Source organism: Lichenostomus cassidix, chromosome 3, assembly GCF_008360975.1.
Source record: "Lichenostomus cassidix isolate B80296 chromosome 3, HeHo_3.0, whole genome shotgun sequence".
Taxonomy (NCBI): domain Eukaryota; kingdom Metazoa; phylum Chordata; class Aves; order Passeriformes; family Meliphagidae; genus Lichenostomus; species Lichenostomus cassidix.
In genome coordinates this window covers 101,705,751-101,726,458 of record NC_139483.1, presented here as the reverse complement: position 1 = coordinate 101,726,458, position 20,708 = coordinate 101,705,751, and the positions used below count along the sequence as shown (strand labels likewise).

The 20,708-nt window shown below is 37.2% G+C and overlaps 1 protein-coding gene across 4 annotated transcripts; it reads right to left on the bottom strand.

Annotated features, from left to right (window-relative positions):
- Nucleotides 1-1,341: 1,341 nt before the first annotated feature.
- GEN1 (GEN1 structure-specific endonuclease) lies at nt 1,342-20,596 on the bottom strand. Of its 4 annotated transcripts, none has more exons than XM_085056912.1 (14): nt 20,457-20,596; nt 17,514-17,711; nt 16,457-16,643; nt 14,961-15,137; nt 12,977-13,087; nt 10,969-11,042; nt 10,378-10,469; nt 9,408-9,558; nt 9,253-9,289; nt 9,076-9,156; nt 8,167-8,297; nt 6,154-6,215; nt 5,468-5,611; nt 1,342-5,240 (listed from the first exon to the last, which is right to left on the bottom strand). In XM_085056912.1, the coding sequence occupies exons 2-14, from the start codon at nt 17,672-17,674 to the stop codon at nt 3,844-3,846; spliced, it is 2,805 nt and encodes a 934-aa protein (XP_084913038.1). In that variant the 5' UTR covers nt 17,675-17,711; nt 20,457-20,596; the 3' UTR covers nt 1,342-3,843. The 4 variants fall into 4 exon arrangements, with proteins under 4 accessions (XP_084913038.1, XP_084913037.1, XP_084913036.1 ...); XM_085056911.1 differs by having other exon boundaries at nt 20,425-20,561; XM_085056910.1 differs by having other exon boundaries at nt 20,302-20,466.
- Between the last annotated feature and the right edge of the window lie 112 nt (nt 20,597-20,708).

Sequence of the window (20,708 nt, the reverse complement as noted above, 5' to 3'; positions counted from 1 at the left end):
GGTATTAAAATAACAAATACCAATGTAGAATTACTTCTACATTATGCTGGCTTTAAAAGTATTCTATTAACATCTTTCCCTTCATTGATTTTTATTCAGGCAGCTAATTAAATATCCATCAGAAATTTTAGTAGAGGTAACTGTTTTTAATGAGCAAAATTTTTAAAGGTATGTCCCTTTCTCCAGTTGTGCTATGTCTCAGAAGTGACAAAACCTCTACAACTTGGTCAAGGGAAATTAGGGCAGGGGTGGAGAGAAGGTTTGGGCTTAAAGAAGCTTTAAAGTTTCATATGTGATTAATCTTAAATTCAGTACTTATAGTAGCTATAATGCAGGATACATGAGCAAGAGAACTGTGCAGAGTGGTTCTGTCACCCACAGTAATTTTTGTTTTCTTGAAACAGTTAAAGTGTTTTGTTTCCTGAAGGAAAAAGTGCTAAATCTAGCGCTGAGTTTATGGTTTCGTCAGTAGCACTTGAGTTTACAACAACTCCCAGTAATATTCTAACTGCAGTTTCCTTTTATCTGCTGATATAATATGGCAGGGCCTGACACCTTTTTAGACATGAAAAGACTATCTTGTCTCAAGTAACAGCTGCCATTAGTTTCTTTTGCCACTCCACTTCCAAGCATTTTCCTTGACATAAGAGAGAAGAGCCAAGGCTGTGCAAATCCTCAAAGTTAAATAATCCCCTTCTCAAATTAGGGAATTTCTTGGTTAACTAGCAAAAGCTTTATTGCATTCATCAATTTTTTTCTGCTTGTTAAGCAGGTTCACACATGTGAGTAAGTACTTCAATAATCTCTATCAATTGGAAAATGACAGTGGCATATCAACATTGAGAGTGGTCTTCCAAAATTTTTTTTTGAGTTCTCTGTGTATATATTCCATGTAAAGAGCATTTATTTTCCTTTCTTGTTGATTGTGGACCTGAAATAGTGAGTTACAATCCCAAGGAATGCCAAGTAAATGCTTCCCTTTGTTAAGCTATGCTAAACACATGAGTTGCATTTAACTAACATTTCATACTGTTTGTAAGTGGAAATCATGATATTTATACTGCTAAGACAGAACCTATGGCTCTGCTCTGTGTCTCTGTGAGCATCATTCAAGCTGGAGGGATGCCAGCATGAGGAGTGACAGATCAGGTAAAGTACTTGTGCTGGGACAGTAGTTGTGCAGAAAACCTTTTAGAAAACTACTTTAAGAATGATAAGCCACTAGCCTGCCCCACCTCCAAAGTAGGTACATTTTTATGACTTTGTATGAAGCACCCTGGTAGACACTATTTGGACAGATCAGGACAGATGATAAATGAAAATCTATTCAGGCTCATAAGGTTGAGGCATCAATTGATTTATTCTTACAGGCAGTTTAACACAATCCTGTAGAAATATTACCTGCAGAAAAAAGTTACGTTCCACACCCTCAGTTTTTTTAAACATCATTCTCACAAGTGTGAGAGGTTGCAAAGCAGTCAGCACAGTAGAAAGCTCCAAAGAAAAATCATCCCTAATCTTCAGATTAAGTCAATTACATAAAGATGAGAAACCAAAACACTTTAAAAACTGTAATGATCCTTCTGTAATGAATCACAAGTTTAATTCAAGCAGCAGTCACCCCCAATGATAAATGTTTTTATTTGCTGCAATGAGCAGCTACAACCTAAATAGAGGGAGCATCCTACACAGTTGTTTTTTCACATCTATTGCTGCTTCTAAAGTAGTGGCAGGAAGCTGGCACAAAATTTGGATACATTACATATGGAAAAATTTGAAAATTTTCTGCTTTTCATGCTTGAACTGTACTTGTGAAACCAGATTAATTAGTAGGAAAAAATCAGCAACACAATATTTTTCCTCTGCAGTTCTTAGTATCTTATATCTCATTTCTGACTTTCATCATCCACAAAATATGAACTTGTCATAATTCTGACACAGTATTTTCATCTCTTTACCCAATAAAGCAGTGATCCCAAGCAGATTTGGAAAACAAAGAAAATTCCCTCCAAAAAATGCTCTGGCCGCCCAGTTCTAAAGAAAACTCTAAACCACAGAAATCCACACATTGTGGGTGAAATTGAATGATCCCAACCAAAGAGCACATTCCCATACCCTGGGAGGGAACAAAAGAGTTTGTTCACTTATGTTGGCTTTTTTATTAATGAAAATTTAAACTATTGATTTCAACTTTCAGTATTTGAAATCATCAGCAAGGGAAAAAAAAATCATAGAAAACCAAGAATAATGTTTTTCCACAAAAAAAAAAAAATCCCACTCAGATCTCTCCATTACTGACCAGTCCATAAGGAAAGGTTCCCTGCCCATGGCAAGGGGGTTGGAACTCAATGATTTCAAGGTCCCTTCTGACCCAAACCATTCTGTCATGTGATGAATCTCTCCATTTACAGTCCCCAGGTGATTCCTACTCTCCTTGACAAAACCATTCTTCCAGCTACCCTCTCACATAAGCTGGGTGCTTAAGAGTCTCCAGAAGACAAAGACCATCTTCAAAACTGGAAACAAGCTTCCAATATTTTTGATTTTTTCCTCATTTCTGGAATACATTTCTCATTTGGAAAATCAAATATAAATAAATTTTTTCCATTTACCCACAGAGTAATTTTGGCTAATTACAGACTACTGTCTATAGGCTACCTATGTCTTCCTTAAATACGTCTAGAATTTAGCTTCTGAACATGGTCTTTGGCCATTATGAAGAATTGACATTTTCACTAAGGCATAGATATTCTTAATTTCTATTGCTAACAATATATTTTGGCAAGAGTCACCTTCCTTCTGGCTGGTGCACAGAAAAAGTTACAAACACTCAAATATAGACAACGAGGCATTCCTTCAACAGGCAACTGTTGAAGACAACTTTTTTGGTGTATGAACAGAGATTGCTTCTATAATAAAGAGGTAGGAAGAGCACCCTCAAAACTGTAATTGTACTCAAGTTTTCCCATTAAAAAAAACCCCCAAACATTTACATGATATTATTCAAGGAATCTGCAATATCATAATTAGATTTTCTGTAACTTAACTTTCACTCTATTATGAAATGAAGTGAATGTTAGATGGGATTTCAACCTTCTTTAGGAAAAAATGCCCTAAACTATAACTGTTTAATTAAACAGCCATCAAATTTCCTTAAATATTAGATATGATAGCTACAAAACCAGAGTATCCTTACATGGCTTATTCCACTCTTTGGAAGATGCACACACCCAAAGAACAGCTTATTATGGGGGATGATATTAATTTAGCTACCCTGCAAGGTACTTCTGCTGTGTGTCTCTATCTGGTCCTTCAGAGATCATCAACACAACCAGAAACACAGGATTTCAAAACCCATTTCAAAACTTGCAAAATTAAGTTAGCGGAGCAGAATGGAGAATTTCAGTTTCAAAATGCTGCATCACTTTGTCTTATTAAGAATATCCAACAGCACTGCAGGCACTATTTTAGTAAGGCTGTTTTCATAAGTAAGACTAATAGTTCTACACAAAATCCTCACAACTGGTTAGGAAAAAACCCTTTTCTTAAATAAATCTCCTACATCCTTGCATATTGTATCCTGATGCTTATGCATCAAGTTCAGGAAGTAAACTTGCCCAGAATCACTGGTATTTGCCTACAATCAACTGTTTGATACTTCAGTTAGCATTTTAGTTTCAAACTTCAGCTCCAGTGACAGCACTTCCTATTCATCAAAACTGCGTCCACATAAAATTGATAGAGCATACTGCAGAAACTTTGAGAAAGAGCTCTTCAAGAACTGACGGTTAAATGATAGCTAACTGATAATTAATTGTTATCATAATCTATTTTATGGAGAACCTAATTGATTTTGATTCTTCGTTTCAGTCTTTCAGACAGGGGAAGGGGACTGTCAGCCCATGCATAAGTCAGAACAGCACTTTGTGTGGGATCAGAACCCAATCTCTCAATTGGTTGCTCTGGACTTTGGGAACAATTAATTTCCTCTACAGAGGATGGTTTTGGAGATACCTGCACTGAGAAACTAACAGCTTTCTTTAAATTGGTTGGTGTTTTCTTCCCTTTAATTGTAAGAGCTGAGTCACTGTTTGTCCTTTTGCTGGTAACAACACTACTCCTTTTCTTTGTAAGACATTTTTTGAACTGGCCAGGGTTCAGTTGCCTGTTCTGCTGCTCATAAACTAGGATTTTATCCATGTGCCCATCATCGCTGTCTTCACTAGAAGAGCACCTGTTCTTACACACACTCTTTTTAAAAGAAGCTTTCCAAGTAGTTTCAATACAAGCTTCTTCATTGTGACAGCCAGTTGCACCTGCTGGCTTTTGAGATGCTGGAAGCACTTCACATTCAGGAGGAAATGTCTCTGTTGTTTGTCTGCTGAAGGCTAGAGATGTTGAACCACTTATATAAGAGTCTTTTTGCACCATTTCAGCCAGGATGGCAGCTTTTTTGCAGTCATCTTGATAGATATGTATGCCAGATTCACTTGCAGGTTCTTCTGATAGAACATTTTTACCTTCCTGCACTGGTTTAATCAACTGACATGAGGAAGAGACATGATTTCTATCAGGATTCAATGTTTCTTTTGTTTGTTTAAAACATTTCGAAGACTCTAGTTGCATTACATCTTCAGACAAAGGCTGTGATGAAATGGGAGCCTTCTTAAGTATTCGCTTGCTTAAAGACCACTCGTGAAGTTGTCCCATAGCATCAGTTGAAAACAAATCATCTTCACTATCAGAATGTGTATCAGACTGTGTAACATCAGAATATTCTGGGCTATCTCTTACTGGTTCGTGACCTAGTGGATGTGAGTGTTTTATAGGTGTGGTTAAGTCAGCTGCTGGATCATGGTCATCACCTCTTTGGGCTGCTGAAGTGCTGGAGGAGTTTCCTTTCCCATCAGTCCTACTCAGTTGCAGACCAGTTGGTACAGAGGAAGAGGATGATATCCCTGAATACTTAGAGCACTGTGAGGGCACAGATGAGTGAGCAAGAGCAGCTGCTGACGCTGCCATGTGAACTGTTGTTATGCAGGAAGCTGCAGCTAATGCTACAGCTTCCGATCCAGTACTTCTCTGCTCTGTCTGATCTTCTGGGAAAGCTTTTGTATCTGACATGGAGTGTTGCACAGGAAGAACTCTGTATGCAGGCTTTAAATTAATTTGAGACAGAAGATTGGTAACTTCATCATAAGCATTTGGTAATTCCTTTTCTTCTGGTTTGTCTTTCCTTTCTGAAAAAAAACAAATAAAAAGTGCACTTCAAACAGCATATAAATCACAGTTCAGATTTCCTAGTGCTAATGTACAAAATAGTAGGATTAAAGCAACAGTACCTGCCAGGTATCATGACCTCATGTTGTTTTGACATGATATTGTTCAAGAGTGGGAGAAATGATTTTTGCTATTTTACATTCTGGCAAGACCCATAAATTAATAAGAAATAAGCTTCTGGACTTACTTTTCTGTTTCTTCAGAAGAACTTCTGACTTTTCCACTTGATAGAGGGCAACAACATCAGGATAAGCAGCCTGAAATAAAGACTCTTCTTCTACTGTGACTACAAACAACTCCACAGGCTCATCTTCTGGATCAACATAATGTTCTGAAAAAATAATGAATGTACTTTTAGATATACATATGCCAAAGCAGAGAATGTAAAAATCAAACAGCAAATATTTCAGTACAAAGAAGTTACATAAAAAGTCAATTGTATGATATTTGAGATTTACCCACAAGTGAAGTCTTTTTCTTCCCTGCCAGTCTCTTGGCACAAATGGACATACTACATGGAGGAGTCTGACAGCATAGAACATTTTCTAGCTAGTAAATAGTCACAGCTTCAGGTACACAATGAAATAAAATATGAAATACACAGTTCATGTCTTATTAACATGTACCAGAAAAAGTAGCTGAAGACTGAGTCCCTTGTTTTCTAGGTAAATTTTTTTCTCTTTAAAGCATGGTTTTTACTTTCAGGGTATGTGAAATTTGATGCACATTTTCTGTCGTTTCCATGTAACAGTTTCCAATCTTGCCTACGTTTCATTGCCTCAGAGTGTTGCCAAACTCTTGTCCTCTTTTAAGTTTGATTTTATCTTTCTATGAACTGTTTTGGTCCATAATATACATAGAAACCAGACCCACCTGGTTTTTGCCATTCAATTTCAAAACAAGGAATTCCATTTTTAACACGTGTCTTAACAATCCTGTAAAAAGAGAAAAGTCCATTAAATGACTTAAATCTAATAATACTTCAATGTTCTAACTGGGAATGATTCAGAGAAAAAATATTGTGAAATTGAAATTCCTACACCCTTTAAAAAATACACTCTGTACACATTTAAAATCTGGAGTACAGATTTGAGGACTGAAACATTTTTATTTAACACTCAGACAACCATCTACACAAAATAAAAATGCTCTTCTGTAACAGACAAACATAATGCAGACTCCTGCAAACATCAGTTTGGTATCTTCAGCTGACCTGCCTGAAAGGGGCAGTCTCTGCTCCCAAGTGATAAGACAAAGGAAACAGCCTCAAGCTGTATCAGGGGAGGATTAGATTGATATTAAGAAAAGTTTCTTCAAGGAAAGGGTTGTCAAGCATTGGAACAAACTGCCCAGGGAAGTGGTTGAGCAACCATCTCTGGAGATATTTAATTTAAAAGATGGGTAAATGTGGCACTGAGAGACATGGTTTAGCGGTGGACTTGTCAGTGTCAGGTTAATGGTTGCACCTCTCCAAACTAAACAATTCTATGATTTTAAGATACTAATGCCAGAGAAGGCTGTTGCCCTGGACAGTATTTTTCTGAATGACCAAATAGGGTCATTTGTATCTTTTGCATAAGAGCATGAGGGGAGATAGAACTTGAAGTGAGCAGGGATAATCAGACACTCTGAGGTATTTTTTTAAAAACATTATCTGCACCCCAGTTTAGAAGGTTCCTACATGTAAAGAGTAGGATCATGCTGATCCTGCTGAACCCTTACTGCATTTTTAAACACTTGTTAATAAAAGAAATCTTCGAGAGCATGCACTATCTGTCTTTTAAACTCTTGAAACACTAGGAAGTGTTATAAACAGAGAATGCCAATGAATTCATTCATCAAGGTAAATGCTGGTAATTTATCTTACCAATCTATTTAAAAAGAATCCCACAACCAGTCTCCCCATTCTTTAGAAAGTTAACACTGAATAGATCAGCATCTCTGGAAGTAATAATTTAAGACCATGACACATCTACTCAGAAGAGATACTATCACACTGCTATTGACTGTCCTCCTGTGCCCCAAAATTAATGTCTAAAAATCTTGACCAGCAGGGAAAGACTACTAACCTTCTCCCATTAAAAAAATTAGGGGGGCAGGCAGAATTTGGGCTTCATTTGGGAAATGAAACCATAAGATAAAGTTAAAATAAGTTATAATTCCCTTCACACAGTGAAGTCCAGATTTGCCAATGGACACTGCAGGTTCTAGAAGTTTACTTAAGAAAAGATTAGATTTATTTTATATTAAAAATTTATTTTATATTAAAAATAAATTACATTGAGGGCTGATAGAAAAAGAAAATACTAATTGTGGCACAGAAAATTCCTAAATAACAGAAACCTGGATGGTGGGTAATTATTCTGGGAGAAAATAATTACATGCTTATCTTACTTTTTTTCCCTGAATGTCCATTTTTAGTAACAGTATACTTGGCTATTTTCACATTCCTAAATCCAGCAGTGCTGAATGAAAAGTAGTTTTGACACATAATACAATGACAGCTGGTAGGTCTCATAAGCAATCAGAGACTATGACTGAATCTGCAGATGCTCATTTCTAAGCCTGAGCTCTTATTTTGAGACAGAGAATTCAATTAAACTTCAGCAGATGACCTAGGCAGATCCAATGAAACAGAACAAGAAGTAAACATGGGAAAACACAAACACTGCCAGTTAGTGTGAAAGGAAACTGCCCCATGTATCACTTTGTGCAGCAGCAGAAGAATTGGTGCACTGATCTAAATTTTTACCTCTTCAAAACAAGCACAAAGCTTGAAACAAAGATGGAAGAAAACCGTATTTCCTTTTTTTATGGAAAAACCCTGTGGTTTTCATCTGTCAGCAGAAGTAAACATATTACATTCAAGAAATCAAGCTACCTTACCGTATTGCCTGCAGTTGTTTGGAATCAATGTATCCAGATTTTCTCTGGATCATATCATAATGTGTCAACAGTGCCAACAGTTTCTTACAAGCGTAATGTTTGGGCCATTCCATCTTCTCTGAAGCAAATATCTGTTCATATAAAAAAAAAATTCCAAATTTTAGAACTTTCTTTATTCTGTTAGATATAATGCTTGGACATTTATGTAGATGGAACACTGGGCAAAATAATTAAAAATTCTAGAGTGCTTTTTATACATCAGTGTAATGCCCCACAACATCTTGCTGCCCAGGGAGGGAACAGTCAACCCTACCAGGGCAGATTCATCAGCTGTCAGTGCCAAGCCAAAGGAACAGTTGGGTCATGGCAGCAGCAGGGATAAGACAGTTGTTAAACACCTTGTCAGACTCACATCAGCTCTGCAAGGAGCTGTGAAAGTTACAGATTTCACATGAGAGAATGAACATGGATTCTCATTAAAGCCACATTGTCTAACTGTGGTCTACTACAGTATCCATAATTCTTACACTGTCACTATCAATCCCTAAAAATGAAACATTTTAAGAGATCTGATTCTGCCAATAAAAAGCAAGTAAAAAGCCTTCCTAGAAAACAATGCTAATGTGCATATATTAACACCCTTACTCCCATCTAGTAATAGTGGACAATGAAAAAAAAACCAAAAACCCAATGACAAGTGAGCTTTCTCTTTCTTCCACTCTTCTATATACCTATTTACAGCAACTGTTTTTTTTCCAAACTCTTCAATTCCAGGCTTTCAAAAGTGAGGTATATTAAGATGTTGTAGCAAGATTCTTTCATTTTTATTTCCAATGAAGATCACAATTATCACAGATGCCTTCCTCAGTAATAAAGAAAAGACTACAAAGTTGATATTTTGTAATATACCTGAAAGGACAATAAATTTGGCCTTCGACATTCCCTTATGTTGACCAATTTATTTTTATTTACAAGAAACTCTTGGATAACCTAGAGATAAAACATAAAAGAGACAGTTTAAGAGAGAGAAGAAAACTGAAATTTCAACCATTAAAAAAATTACTATTAAGTAGGCTTGTTTGTTACCTCAGAGAATGGAAAGCCCTCACAACTCTTGGCTTTTCTGCAGGTAAAACAAATGTGTTAGGAACTGAGGATAAATGGGAAAAAATGCAGAGTCTAAATGCTCACCCTGCACATGAATGCAGGGAAAGGCAGTTAAATTTTCATGCCATTCCTACTTTCTGATACTGTCCTCCACTGCATTTGCTTGTTTCACTCGTTCCAACTGATGCCATGCACAAGGGCAGCAGTGTTTGGGGTCACTGGGTTTGCAGCACCTCATGCTTTCACAGAATTTACATCCACTCTGCTCATGTTCCTTGTAAGATCCTACAGCAGCAGACAAACAAAGTGAGGAGAAAAGGGGTTTCCAAAACTCCAAATCTATAAAGCCAATATTACAAATACAAATCTCAGAACACATATGAATCTGATGTGAATAGCAGCTGTAAGCAGATCTGAGTGCATTAGCTGAATTTATGGATCCACAATAAAAACTGACAAAGGCATGCAAGCTTCCATTTTTTTGAAGACTTTTTCCCCTCACCACTTTCAGATCTTAAGCTGAAAAGTTTATTAAAAACTACAGAAGTAATGTGTGATAACCTGGAAAACACATATAACTACTATGTTTGAATCAGGCTTTGCTTTTGACAAATGATGAGTTTGAATGAGTTCACTGATCAAATATGATACCAAAATGAGGGTCCTGTGGATTAATTTCTTTTTTAAGAAAACATTGCAGCAAACCCCACCAATGCTAGTGAGATTCAGTCTTCTTGATGCAGGACTGATTCAGGCAACTAAAGAAACAGTTGCTGGGCAGTATAGAATATAACACACTATCTTTATTGATCGTGTTAAAAAGGTAAATATCTGGGATCCCACAACAGCATTGTGGTAACATTCCATCTGCTGTCAACTAGTTTCACATTTGAAGAAAAGTAGTCCCAAGCCTTAGAAGAGTTTATACAAGGATACATATACACAATATTGAAAATATGAAGATGGTCCAGAAGCTGAAAAACATTTTTAATGCAAGCAGTAACCCCATAACTCAATCAAACAAACAAAAACCATCACTCCTCACCCTATAATAAAAAATAATCAATTAGGCTAAAAATACAACTCAGCACTTTTCACACTGACCTGGATGATGGCACTCTGAACAGTGAATTACCCTTTTAACAACCAAAGGTGGATTATCATCATACTGGAATTGTTCTTTCCACTGCTCAAACCTAAAAGGATGATGTTAAAAGGATCAAGAAATATTTTTAGCTTTCACACTTTAAACACTGAAAAATACTCTCCTTATACTTCTCATGCATCTATCCAAGAAACAGTTTTCCAACCTATGAAACAGGGTTCTTTTACCATACATCATGTTGCATTTCTAGTATTGACACACACATTATGATAACCAAAATAGAAAGCATATGGTATCTCAAACCATTATCCACAACCCAATTAAAAATCAACAAGTCTTTCATCAGTCCCTACAACTTTCACTCCAATATATCAGCATATACCTGCTAGCTCAAGAGCTAGGAGCCAGCTAATGTTTAAAACAATTAAGAAGCTTGCCTAGCAAAACACCCAATTCCTTTAGCAAACACAAGGTAAAAAATATGATAATATCCTCCCTAAATTAAAGTATTACAAATATTGTCTTGGAGCTGAAGTACTTACTATTAAGTCTGAATAAAATCAAAGTACTTATGCAAAGTTCCATTTTACCTTTGCAGTAAGTTTTGACCTCGCAGAGTCTCAATTAACTTTAAAGCTTGTTCCTTCCCAACTCCTGGAACCCCCTATAGAGAAATTTGAAACATCATTTAATTACAAACAAAATATTCATATTCTCACCAAAAATACCTTTATAACATTATGTAAAGAAATGACAAAAAGTGATTACAGATGTTGAGAATAAATTGAGAAAAATACTTTTGACCAAATTCTAAGGGCAGAGCAGGTGACAGATTACAACTCTACTGCCAGTGTAACACACAAGCTGTTCTCATGGTCAATAGCAACTCAGATAAAACAAGGCAAAGAAAGAAGGAGAGAGCTATAATAAACTAAAAGAATTTAGATTCAGACTAGAGAAGTTACAACCAAGTGGTGAAACACTGGCACAGGTTGCCCCGAGAGGTGGTTGATGCCCCACTCTGGAAACATTCACAGGTCAGGTTGGATGGGGCTCTGAGTGACCTGGTCTAATTAAAGATGTCCCTCACTGCAGGGGGGTTGGACTAAGTGAACTTCAAAGGCCCCTTCGGACCCAAACTATTGTATCAGCCTATGATTTAAAACACAAATATTGCTTTCCAGTTCTTATTTCCATCTTTACCCTATTTTGCCAAGAATCAGTACAGCCAAACATAAAGATTGTATTGAGTTCACTTTCTACAGCATCATTACAAATAAATCTGTATTTCTTCAGCTGTAATGGCAGAACTGAATACACGCAACCATATAAAATAAATCTGCATTCCAAACCAAGTCCTCACTGGACTACAGCCAGACATTCAAGTAGAGTCAGACATTCAGCTTCTGCAAGGAAAGCATTATTGTGATATATCTGCAACAAAAAAGTGCAATTTTAGCATGGTATTCTTATTTATGTGTTCTGCCCATCCCCATTCCCTATGCATTCCTGTAACTCAGCTTTCCTTACAAGTTTGTCTTCACCTACTTTGCTGAGCTGCAATAACTCAAAGGAGCTATTGGACATCACCTAATTGTGACACTTTAGGGCTATGTAAGAACCTGGCCTTCCAGGAGCTGCTTTGGTACAATAACCACTGATTATCCACTATTTCTTTTACTCCCTCTCTTCACATGGTAGTAACAAACTATTTAAATATTCCTAAAACAAAAGCAAAACTAAAAAAACCAAAACCAAAACCCAAACCAAAAATAATGAACCGTTAGTGGTTTTCCAGCAGTATCAGTTGTACAAAGGACAGTTTTATCAAATTGGGACACAATTATTGAAGAATAACTAGATATCCACTGTGAGCCTTAATGGGAGCAACCATTGCCTGAAATCACTACATGATGAACTGTATGGAAATCAAGTTTCATCCCACTTCTTTTCCCTTTCAAATATCCATTATAACAGCTTCTGTTTAAAGTCTCAAAAAAGAATTCAACACCTTACGGGGAAAAAAAAAAAGAGAGAAGTGAAGTAATAATGCGTGAAATTCCTCTCAATTAAATAAACTTTCAAATAGATCACTTCTAATTCTACGTAAATTTTATATTTACAAACAATGGAACAGGAACACATCCAAACTGTATCCTGACTGCCTTTACTAATAACTACAGTTCAAAACCATCCCTACTAAGTCTTCTAAACAGCACAGACAAAGCCTTTTTTTCTCATTTTCCACATCTACTCTGCCAGAGATGCACTTGTGTATGACTTGCTAGAAAGTATCCTCCCGAACAATAGAGTTCTCACACCTTGGCTCAATGTAATCAGTATCTAAACTTTTACCTTCACCTCCATTATAGAAAAGGTTTGGAACAATACAATACAGTCTTAGACTGCTAACAAACCCTTTTTATTATCTTTAGCCTTTCACAAATAGAATTTACAGTGACTTACTATGCATCTTCTACTGGATCTCAGTAATCATGCATTGCATACAGCTTTGCCAGCATGCACGTTTCCCTTTATACACTTAGTTATTTTTCAAGACAGTAAAAGCACCTAATAAAGAATAATTATACTGCTTACCTTTGGAAGATAATCACAGCCCAGAAGAACTGCTAGCCCAATCAAAGACTCTCTGTCACAACCAAGCTTCTCCTTAATAGAGGACATTGTGTAACAGTCAAGATGTGGATCCTGCAAGAGAAATTTATTGCACATTATTTCTGTTACATCAGGGAAGGAACTGCCCTGAGTCACCTTCAGTTGTGATTGCTTACTCACCCTTACTGACCCCCACCTGCAGGAAAGGGGTCTACCCCGTAAGAGGTCTAACAGACAAAAAATAACCTGCCATTAAAATTTATAATGTAATGCATGGACACCACACAAACAACTACAATTCTGAAACTTCAAGTATGGGCATCAACCATTGAAAGAAACTAAAATAAGCCAAGAGGTCCAGCACACAGCTGGATAACCACGTTCACAACAGGTGAGCAACTGGCTCACAGGTCAGGCACAGAGAGTTACAGGGGATGGGTTAGACCAGGCTGGTGACTTGTCACTAGTGGAGTTCCACAGGGCTCCAATCCTCAGCCCACTTCTCTTCAACATCTTCATTAACAACCTAAACTTAGTACCAAAAGAGTTAATACAATTTCAGGACTCAAAGGAATACTAAGTAATTTTGCCAACAAGGCTAAACTAGGAGGAGCTGATGAATCCCTCAAGGGCAGAGTGACAAATTATAGAGCAATGAGCATTTACCAACCATGTGGAGTTTAACAAGGGGAAGTGCTGGATGCTGCACCTGGGATGAGACAACCCTGGCTGTGTGCACAGACTGCAGAATGAGAGGCTGGAGAGCAGTGCTGGGGAAAAGCACCTGTGGGTCCTGGTCGATGGCAAGTTGAACATGAGTCAGCAGTGCCCTGACAGCCAGAAGGACCAACCATAAGCATTTTAATGTGCTACTTAAATAAAAAAAAAAGGATAAAAATATTACCTAGTATTAGCCATAAGCTAAAGGAAACTTTGAAGGGTAAAAGGACTCAAAACTGATATGAAATAAAGACTAACTTGAATCAAAACATAGGCCACTGCCTTTTTCCTCAAAAATGACGAAAAGAATCCCCACACAAGCCAACAACCCAAAATAATCCATTTTTCTAGAACAGATGCCTCTGGCAGACACTCACAAATTACTTTTTATGCTGACTTACATTTGTAACTAAGTACAGCTGAAAGACTGAGCTTGCCTGCACTGTGGGTGACACATGACAAGGAAGCTGAATGAAATAACCAGGTCAAGGAAGAACTCAAATATGGCGTCAAAGCAAATAACCTTCCATCAATTTTAAATATTTTGAAGAGAGTTAATTGTTTGCAGTGCACTTCTTTTGTTCTATTGACTTTCTCTTACCACCAAAGTATTTCCTCAACAACTCTTTCAGATGAACATTATAAATTACAGAAATTTGAGGTAGCCTTTCACCAGCTCTGGAAAATTGTATTATTAACAAATGAACAATTCAAGACCATAAATTATTTGAGTTTTTGAATGACCACAACTGAGTATGACACAGACGTACCATCTCTACCCTATTCAAGCTCAATTGGGACTAATAGCATTAATTGCAAGTATATTCATAATAAAATGAATCTGTAAGACACAAGTATGTGAACACTTATTAGACCATGATGCTGAGGACTCTCATATGACCTAAGGGTAAATTTTATAGGAAGCAATTACTTCACTCAACTTCTCCACTTTAAAGGAGGAAACAGGAAAAAAGTTTGTTATTTTAGCTTTATACGAGACATCACAGGGTACTACAAACACAGGCAAGATTACCCTACTCTCAGTAGTTTTGCTCTTACAGCCAATACAAGAATTGCCAGTGAATTAAATAAAATATTCCTGTCTTAAACACACTATTTTAAACAAACCCAACTACTACAAGGTAAGTTCAATAACATCTAAGTATTTTTTTCCAAGTCCCTTCTTTCTATTCACATTTCTCCAAAGAGTCTATAGAGAGGGTAGGAACAGGGGGAGGTACGTTACCTTAGCGTTCATGGCAAAGTTCCTATAAACTGTTTGAGCTCCATACAAGAAAACATCTCCATCATTGGTAATGCAGCCATCAACATATCCTTTTGCATTTAGATAGGCACACATTGCCTCTGCTTCTCCAGCTGCTTGAACCCAAGGGACACCTAAACACTCCAGCAGTTCAAGACACTAAAAGAAGGAACACAAAAGGAAAGAGACTGAATACTTAGCTATTAAATTCACTTATTAGTATGCATTTTCTCAGACACAAGTGCATATAAAAACGGTTATTGTTGCACTACTTATATAACAAGCTGTCAATGAAAGCACTACTTTAGCAGTTTCCTGCAACAATGAAAAGTAAACATCCATGAACTTTACACTTTAAATAGATATTTAGGATGTTTTCAAAAGAAGAGTAACAAAGGAGTATTTATCCTTGTGAAGCAATGCTGTTTATTCAAGCAGTAATGCTGACCTAGCACAGACATCTTCCAACAGGTGCCAAACTCCACAAGAATATCAAACACAAAAGTACAATGTTGTCATCCTACCAAGACTGGACCACTGCATAAGACACACTGATATATACTTAAAAATTCCAGAGAAAATAATTTATTTTATAATTTAAAAATAAAATATGAATTCATATGTACAATCTAGTAAAGCCATCAGTGTCCATAAATTCCACTTCATAAAGTTTTGAATAGACAAAAATGGGTAATGGGGGTGGAATGATACAAAGGAGTATCAATACCAAAACTATGAAAGAAAAACAATGTTAAATTTTGTAATAAATGCTCAACTATGGTTGTCATTCACAGCAGAACAACATGCATGGGAACATATCAAATGAAAAAAATTATTCTGACACTGCTTCTCTTCCATAATGCCTAACAGATGCTGTAAGGCCTGACTTCAAAGGTGCCCATTCCTTTAAACCTCAAAATATTGTTTACATTTGTTGTGTATAAACAAAGCTATGAGAGATGGAAACTTCAGAGGTTATTGACTCAGTTAGCCATTTGAAAACACAGCAGGTGCCTTGCTGAGGCCATGTTTGTACCCCCCGCAGAGGAAGAGCAGGAGAGTTTTTAGGTGTGTGCTGGTGAAACCTCTGATCCATGTAAGGCACAGGGAGTGCATACCTGCCATGGGAAGATGACCACAACAAACCAGACTTTGCTTAGAAACAAGCTGGGTTTTGAGCTGGGAGAGGCTGATAATAAGCAGATCCTGTGAGGTGGGAATAATGCTTTTTATCTTGCCAATTTCCTCCTTTACACAATTGGCTCAGGTGTAAATGCATACACATCAGTCATTCCAGTATCACTGCCCCCTAACCTGCCACAAGGGATCTAGTAACAAGAACTCACTTACCTGGCCTTCGGGGGTAGGTTGTAAATAATAACAAAAGCCATTAATTATTTCAATTTCCTGCATTTATTTTGATTACGATTTCTTTATATTACACAAAAGATACTTAAACACAGCCCTCAGTTACTCACCTCTTTTAACATGGCTTTAAATAAAGATCTCCCTGTTCTTGCAGGGCCAGCTTTCTTTGAAGGTCCATAGCGCATCTCATTCCTCTTGCTCATAGTGTCTGCTTTCAACCTGGGGGCCTCTCCTTCCATCACAAACACTAGCTTAATTCCCATTGATGTTAAGAAAGAGAACCGAAAAAATAGGTTTCTGCAATAAAGCAAAGTGTTCCATAAGCTGTACTATTTGTGAAGCCTGATTTCTTCAGACATTTACTTTATATCCCTGATGTTTTCCTGAGCCTACCTCAGGAAAAATCTTAGCATTTTCTTCACCTCTAATGATGCTCTTGCCCCCAAGATAAACAAACCTTTGATATATATCCCTCTCTTTGGCTGAAGTTGTCATACTATGAAATTGTAGCAGCAAAATTCCCAAGAAAATACCATGTAAGGACAAGAATGATCTTTTTTTGGGTATAAAGATGTAAGCAAACTTAAAGGGCTTAATAAAAAAAACATTCAATATCCAAAATCTGCTTCCAAACACATTTAAATTGATTATTTTATATCAATTAATCACAAATCTATCAAATCAGGTACATCTGAAGTGACTGAATGCATATCATGCTTGATATTTCATATCTTGCTGAATTCAACAGAAGTCATAGGAGTGTATAACATCATTTCATAACTGAACATTCTGCACTGATAACCAATAACATGCAATGAAGAAAATTTGTGTATATTTTCATTTTTGTCAGCACTGAAGAAAACAGTACTTTGAAATTATAGATGCTTAGACATGCTCATTCCTCGGGTAAATAATTTAAATTAAAAATATACACATTCTTCAAGGTTGTTCAAATGCCTGAAGAATGATTTAAAAATATTTAATTCAACATGGGGGTCTAATAAAAATTAACTTCAAATCCTTTACACATATAGCATTAGTGGTAACTGAATGAAAACACCAGTCACATGAATTTCAGACCTACTCTTAGAAGTCTTGAATAAGTAACAGTCCTAAATTATACAGCTCCAAGACTTTTGGCAAAAGTAATTTATAGGGATACCATACCTGAGATGTGGCTTGGTAACTACTCCAACCATCTTTTTAACAGTCTGTGCTTCACAAACCCACAAACTTAAATCAACAGCAAGTGTTTTCCCTTTGAGACTACTCAGGTTGACAGGTTGTCTCACAGGCTCAAGGATTTGCCACAGATAAGTCACTCCCATTGTTTTAGCTGCTTTATTGTCAGAAGGAGGATTTTAGCTGTGAAGACCAAACAAAATAAAATAGTTTCAGAATATATGTGTGGTGACCCCAGTTCACAGATGGTTTATTACTAAATTCCTTTTTTGGACTGAACAGTTGCATTACTAATTAACTGAACATAAATAAAAACAAACTCAGTTGAGAAAAAGAAAAAAAATAAAGAAAAAATATTTATTTCCAAGTCTCATGAGTCCCTTACATAAACATAATCCAGGTTTCATTAAAGAACCACAGGATTCTAGAGGGAATTACCTCCTGATCTGAGGTAGGACTCACATTAAAATTTTCTGTTCAAACAGACATAGCTTAAAGCTACTTGAGGAACATTTACAATGACAACAGAATTTAAACTTTTCTTGCATTCCCACATGATACAAGAAGGGTCAACACCCTGAGATTCTGGCTTGGAAAATTCAAGTTGGAGTTCAAGAAAAAAACACAGATGGTATTGCAGGAGTAGTTGCTCACAGGTTGCAGAGATTCTTAACATCCAGCTGGCACTGTCCTACAGCTTTAATCCAATCCAGGTGGAAGTCTCTCTGAGCAGGGAATCAATAGTGATTGGCACTGAAATTTGGGAAGAGAACTCCAGTGTTGTATTAAGAAGGCATTACTTTACTCTGGCCTGGATGCCTGGGGAATAGCTCCACCTAACATTCACACCTGTCTCAAGATGGTACACCTGTTTCTTAGCCAGGGATAGATACATTCATCAGAAAATTGTTACATTCATGAACAATTTGTTACTTAAGGCAGGCACAGAACCCTTAACGGGATTGGGCCAACGTGATTTGTTCCTAAGGTCTCAACACAACATGACGATCTCTGAATGACCCTTCCAACAAATGTTGACATTTGTAACGCTGTGATTCCAGAGATACACCAGCGTGTATGTTTTAGTTCGTCACTTTTGATATTGTGTGACTAGCAATACCCACAACGCATGAAAGTTGAAACCATGCACCCATGAGGTGGAATATTTCTTTGTCTTGTTTAGCTTTACTTATACAGCTCCACTCTCCACAGCACCCATTACTGCACTCATTTTCTTCCACTTTCATTATTCTTCTGGTTTTCATAGCTTGCCAGCTTTTTACAAGGCCTCTAGCATATACTGTCTTTTTCCCCTTCACAATACCAATTTATTCCTGCATTGTCTTACTGAACAAAGTTTGTCTCAGGCTTATTTATTTTCTCTCTTCTCCCCCAATATTAGAATATACAAATCAAATAAAATCTGGAATGTTTTGTATTTCTGATTTTGACACTACTGTATACTCAGACAAATTAAAATGCTTCTTTGAATAAATCAGACTGGATGACCTACCTGTGCTCAGAGATCTGCTTAAGGCACATGAGGAGCTAAGGCACTGTGTGGTGTCTCACATTTAACACCACTGTCTGTCAGAACTGAAGGCCTGCCTTTGGAGGGTGTCATCTTTATACTCTAATTCTGTTTTAAAGCAAGGCAGCTATTCAATTCCAGGTTGTTTTTAAAACAAGTTCTCATGCTAAGATTTACCTTCATCAGAATTTAGGTTTCTAATCCATTTCTTTAACTACTACAATCACTCAACCTCATTTTAGTTGTATTTAGTTGCTTTTGTTGTTACATGTCAAGCACATGTTAAAAATACAAATTAAAATACAAATGAAATACATGGTACAATTTCTTGAAGTCCAGGATGATCAATTTCTCTGATGCACCGGGGAGGTATCCAAACCTTCCCAAAAGACAAGCACAATAATTCAGTTTCAGTGAGAGAACACCTAACAAAGAAAAGAGTTGCCTTTTTGGTGTTATCACTTGGTTTCTGCCAGTGTGCATCAATACAACTTCTTAGAAAAACAACCGTGTTTGTCAGTTTCTGAATATTGTTATAGAGTGTTACATGGTAGTCAATTAATGGGAAAGATAAATACACTGCAAACACCCTACATTTCCTTTAATTACAAACAACAAAAAAATACGTATAAGAACTGAAAACTAAAAAAAAAAAGAAAAAAGGGGCGAATTTTTCATTGTAATGAAGTATAGCTATTTGGGGACTTATCTTTTTCATATCCCAATGAATGTACATCTAAGGGTGAGTTAGGAAAGCCTGCAAGACCAAACAGTCTTCGCTTTATTTTCTAAAATATTTAAATTTGAATTCTGCATACAAATAGCTCAATTAGTCTTAATATAAATGATCTGTCTACTCGGATGTTATTTAAGACCTTCGTTCATCACAAGCCTCCAGCCCTGGAGATGGCAACTTCCAAAGAAGCAAGACTGAACTTGATTTATTTTTCAATACTTAAATATCACTGAAGATCATTAACAGTAAACATAAACATCCCCCTACAAAACCTGTTCTCAATGTCTCTTTAGGTCAGGATGTGCTAAAGTTATAATGCTTTTGTGTTTTACATCGTGTTTAAAGACTACATTCTGCTCTAGTATGTTTTGAACACAGCCAGTAAAGCCTGTTACTTAAAAATAACTACAGAAAGCATTAAATGTTGGAATTCAATTCACAGAGACACTTTCACACACGACCAAGTTAACTTGCAAAGACAGACAAGCATATACTTTATGTCTCACCCAGCAGCCTTTAAAAAGGAGGAAAAACACGGGCGGAGGAAAAGCTCGGAGTAGAAAAAACACGGCGGAGGAAACACGAAAACCCAGACGTTTTTACAGCTCTGCCCTCTCTCTCTGCTCTACCTCAGCACAGCTTTGTCAATAAACCTGCGCACCGAAGTACAGCAGTGGCGTGCTCCTCAGTATTTGCAGGTTGCTCCTCAAACGCCTAGGGATTTTCCCCGCAGGACGAACGCAGCCCGAGCAGCGCAGCGCCCGGCCGAGCGAGCTCCGAGCACGCAGCGTTTGAAACTCCCGCCCCGCTGCGCCAGCGCCCGCCGCGCACCGCGCCCACAGGAACAGGCGTGCCCGAGCTCCCCGCGGGCGCTCGGCTCGGCTCGGCAGCGGGGCGGTGTCCGCGGGGACCG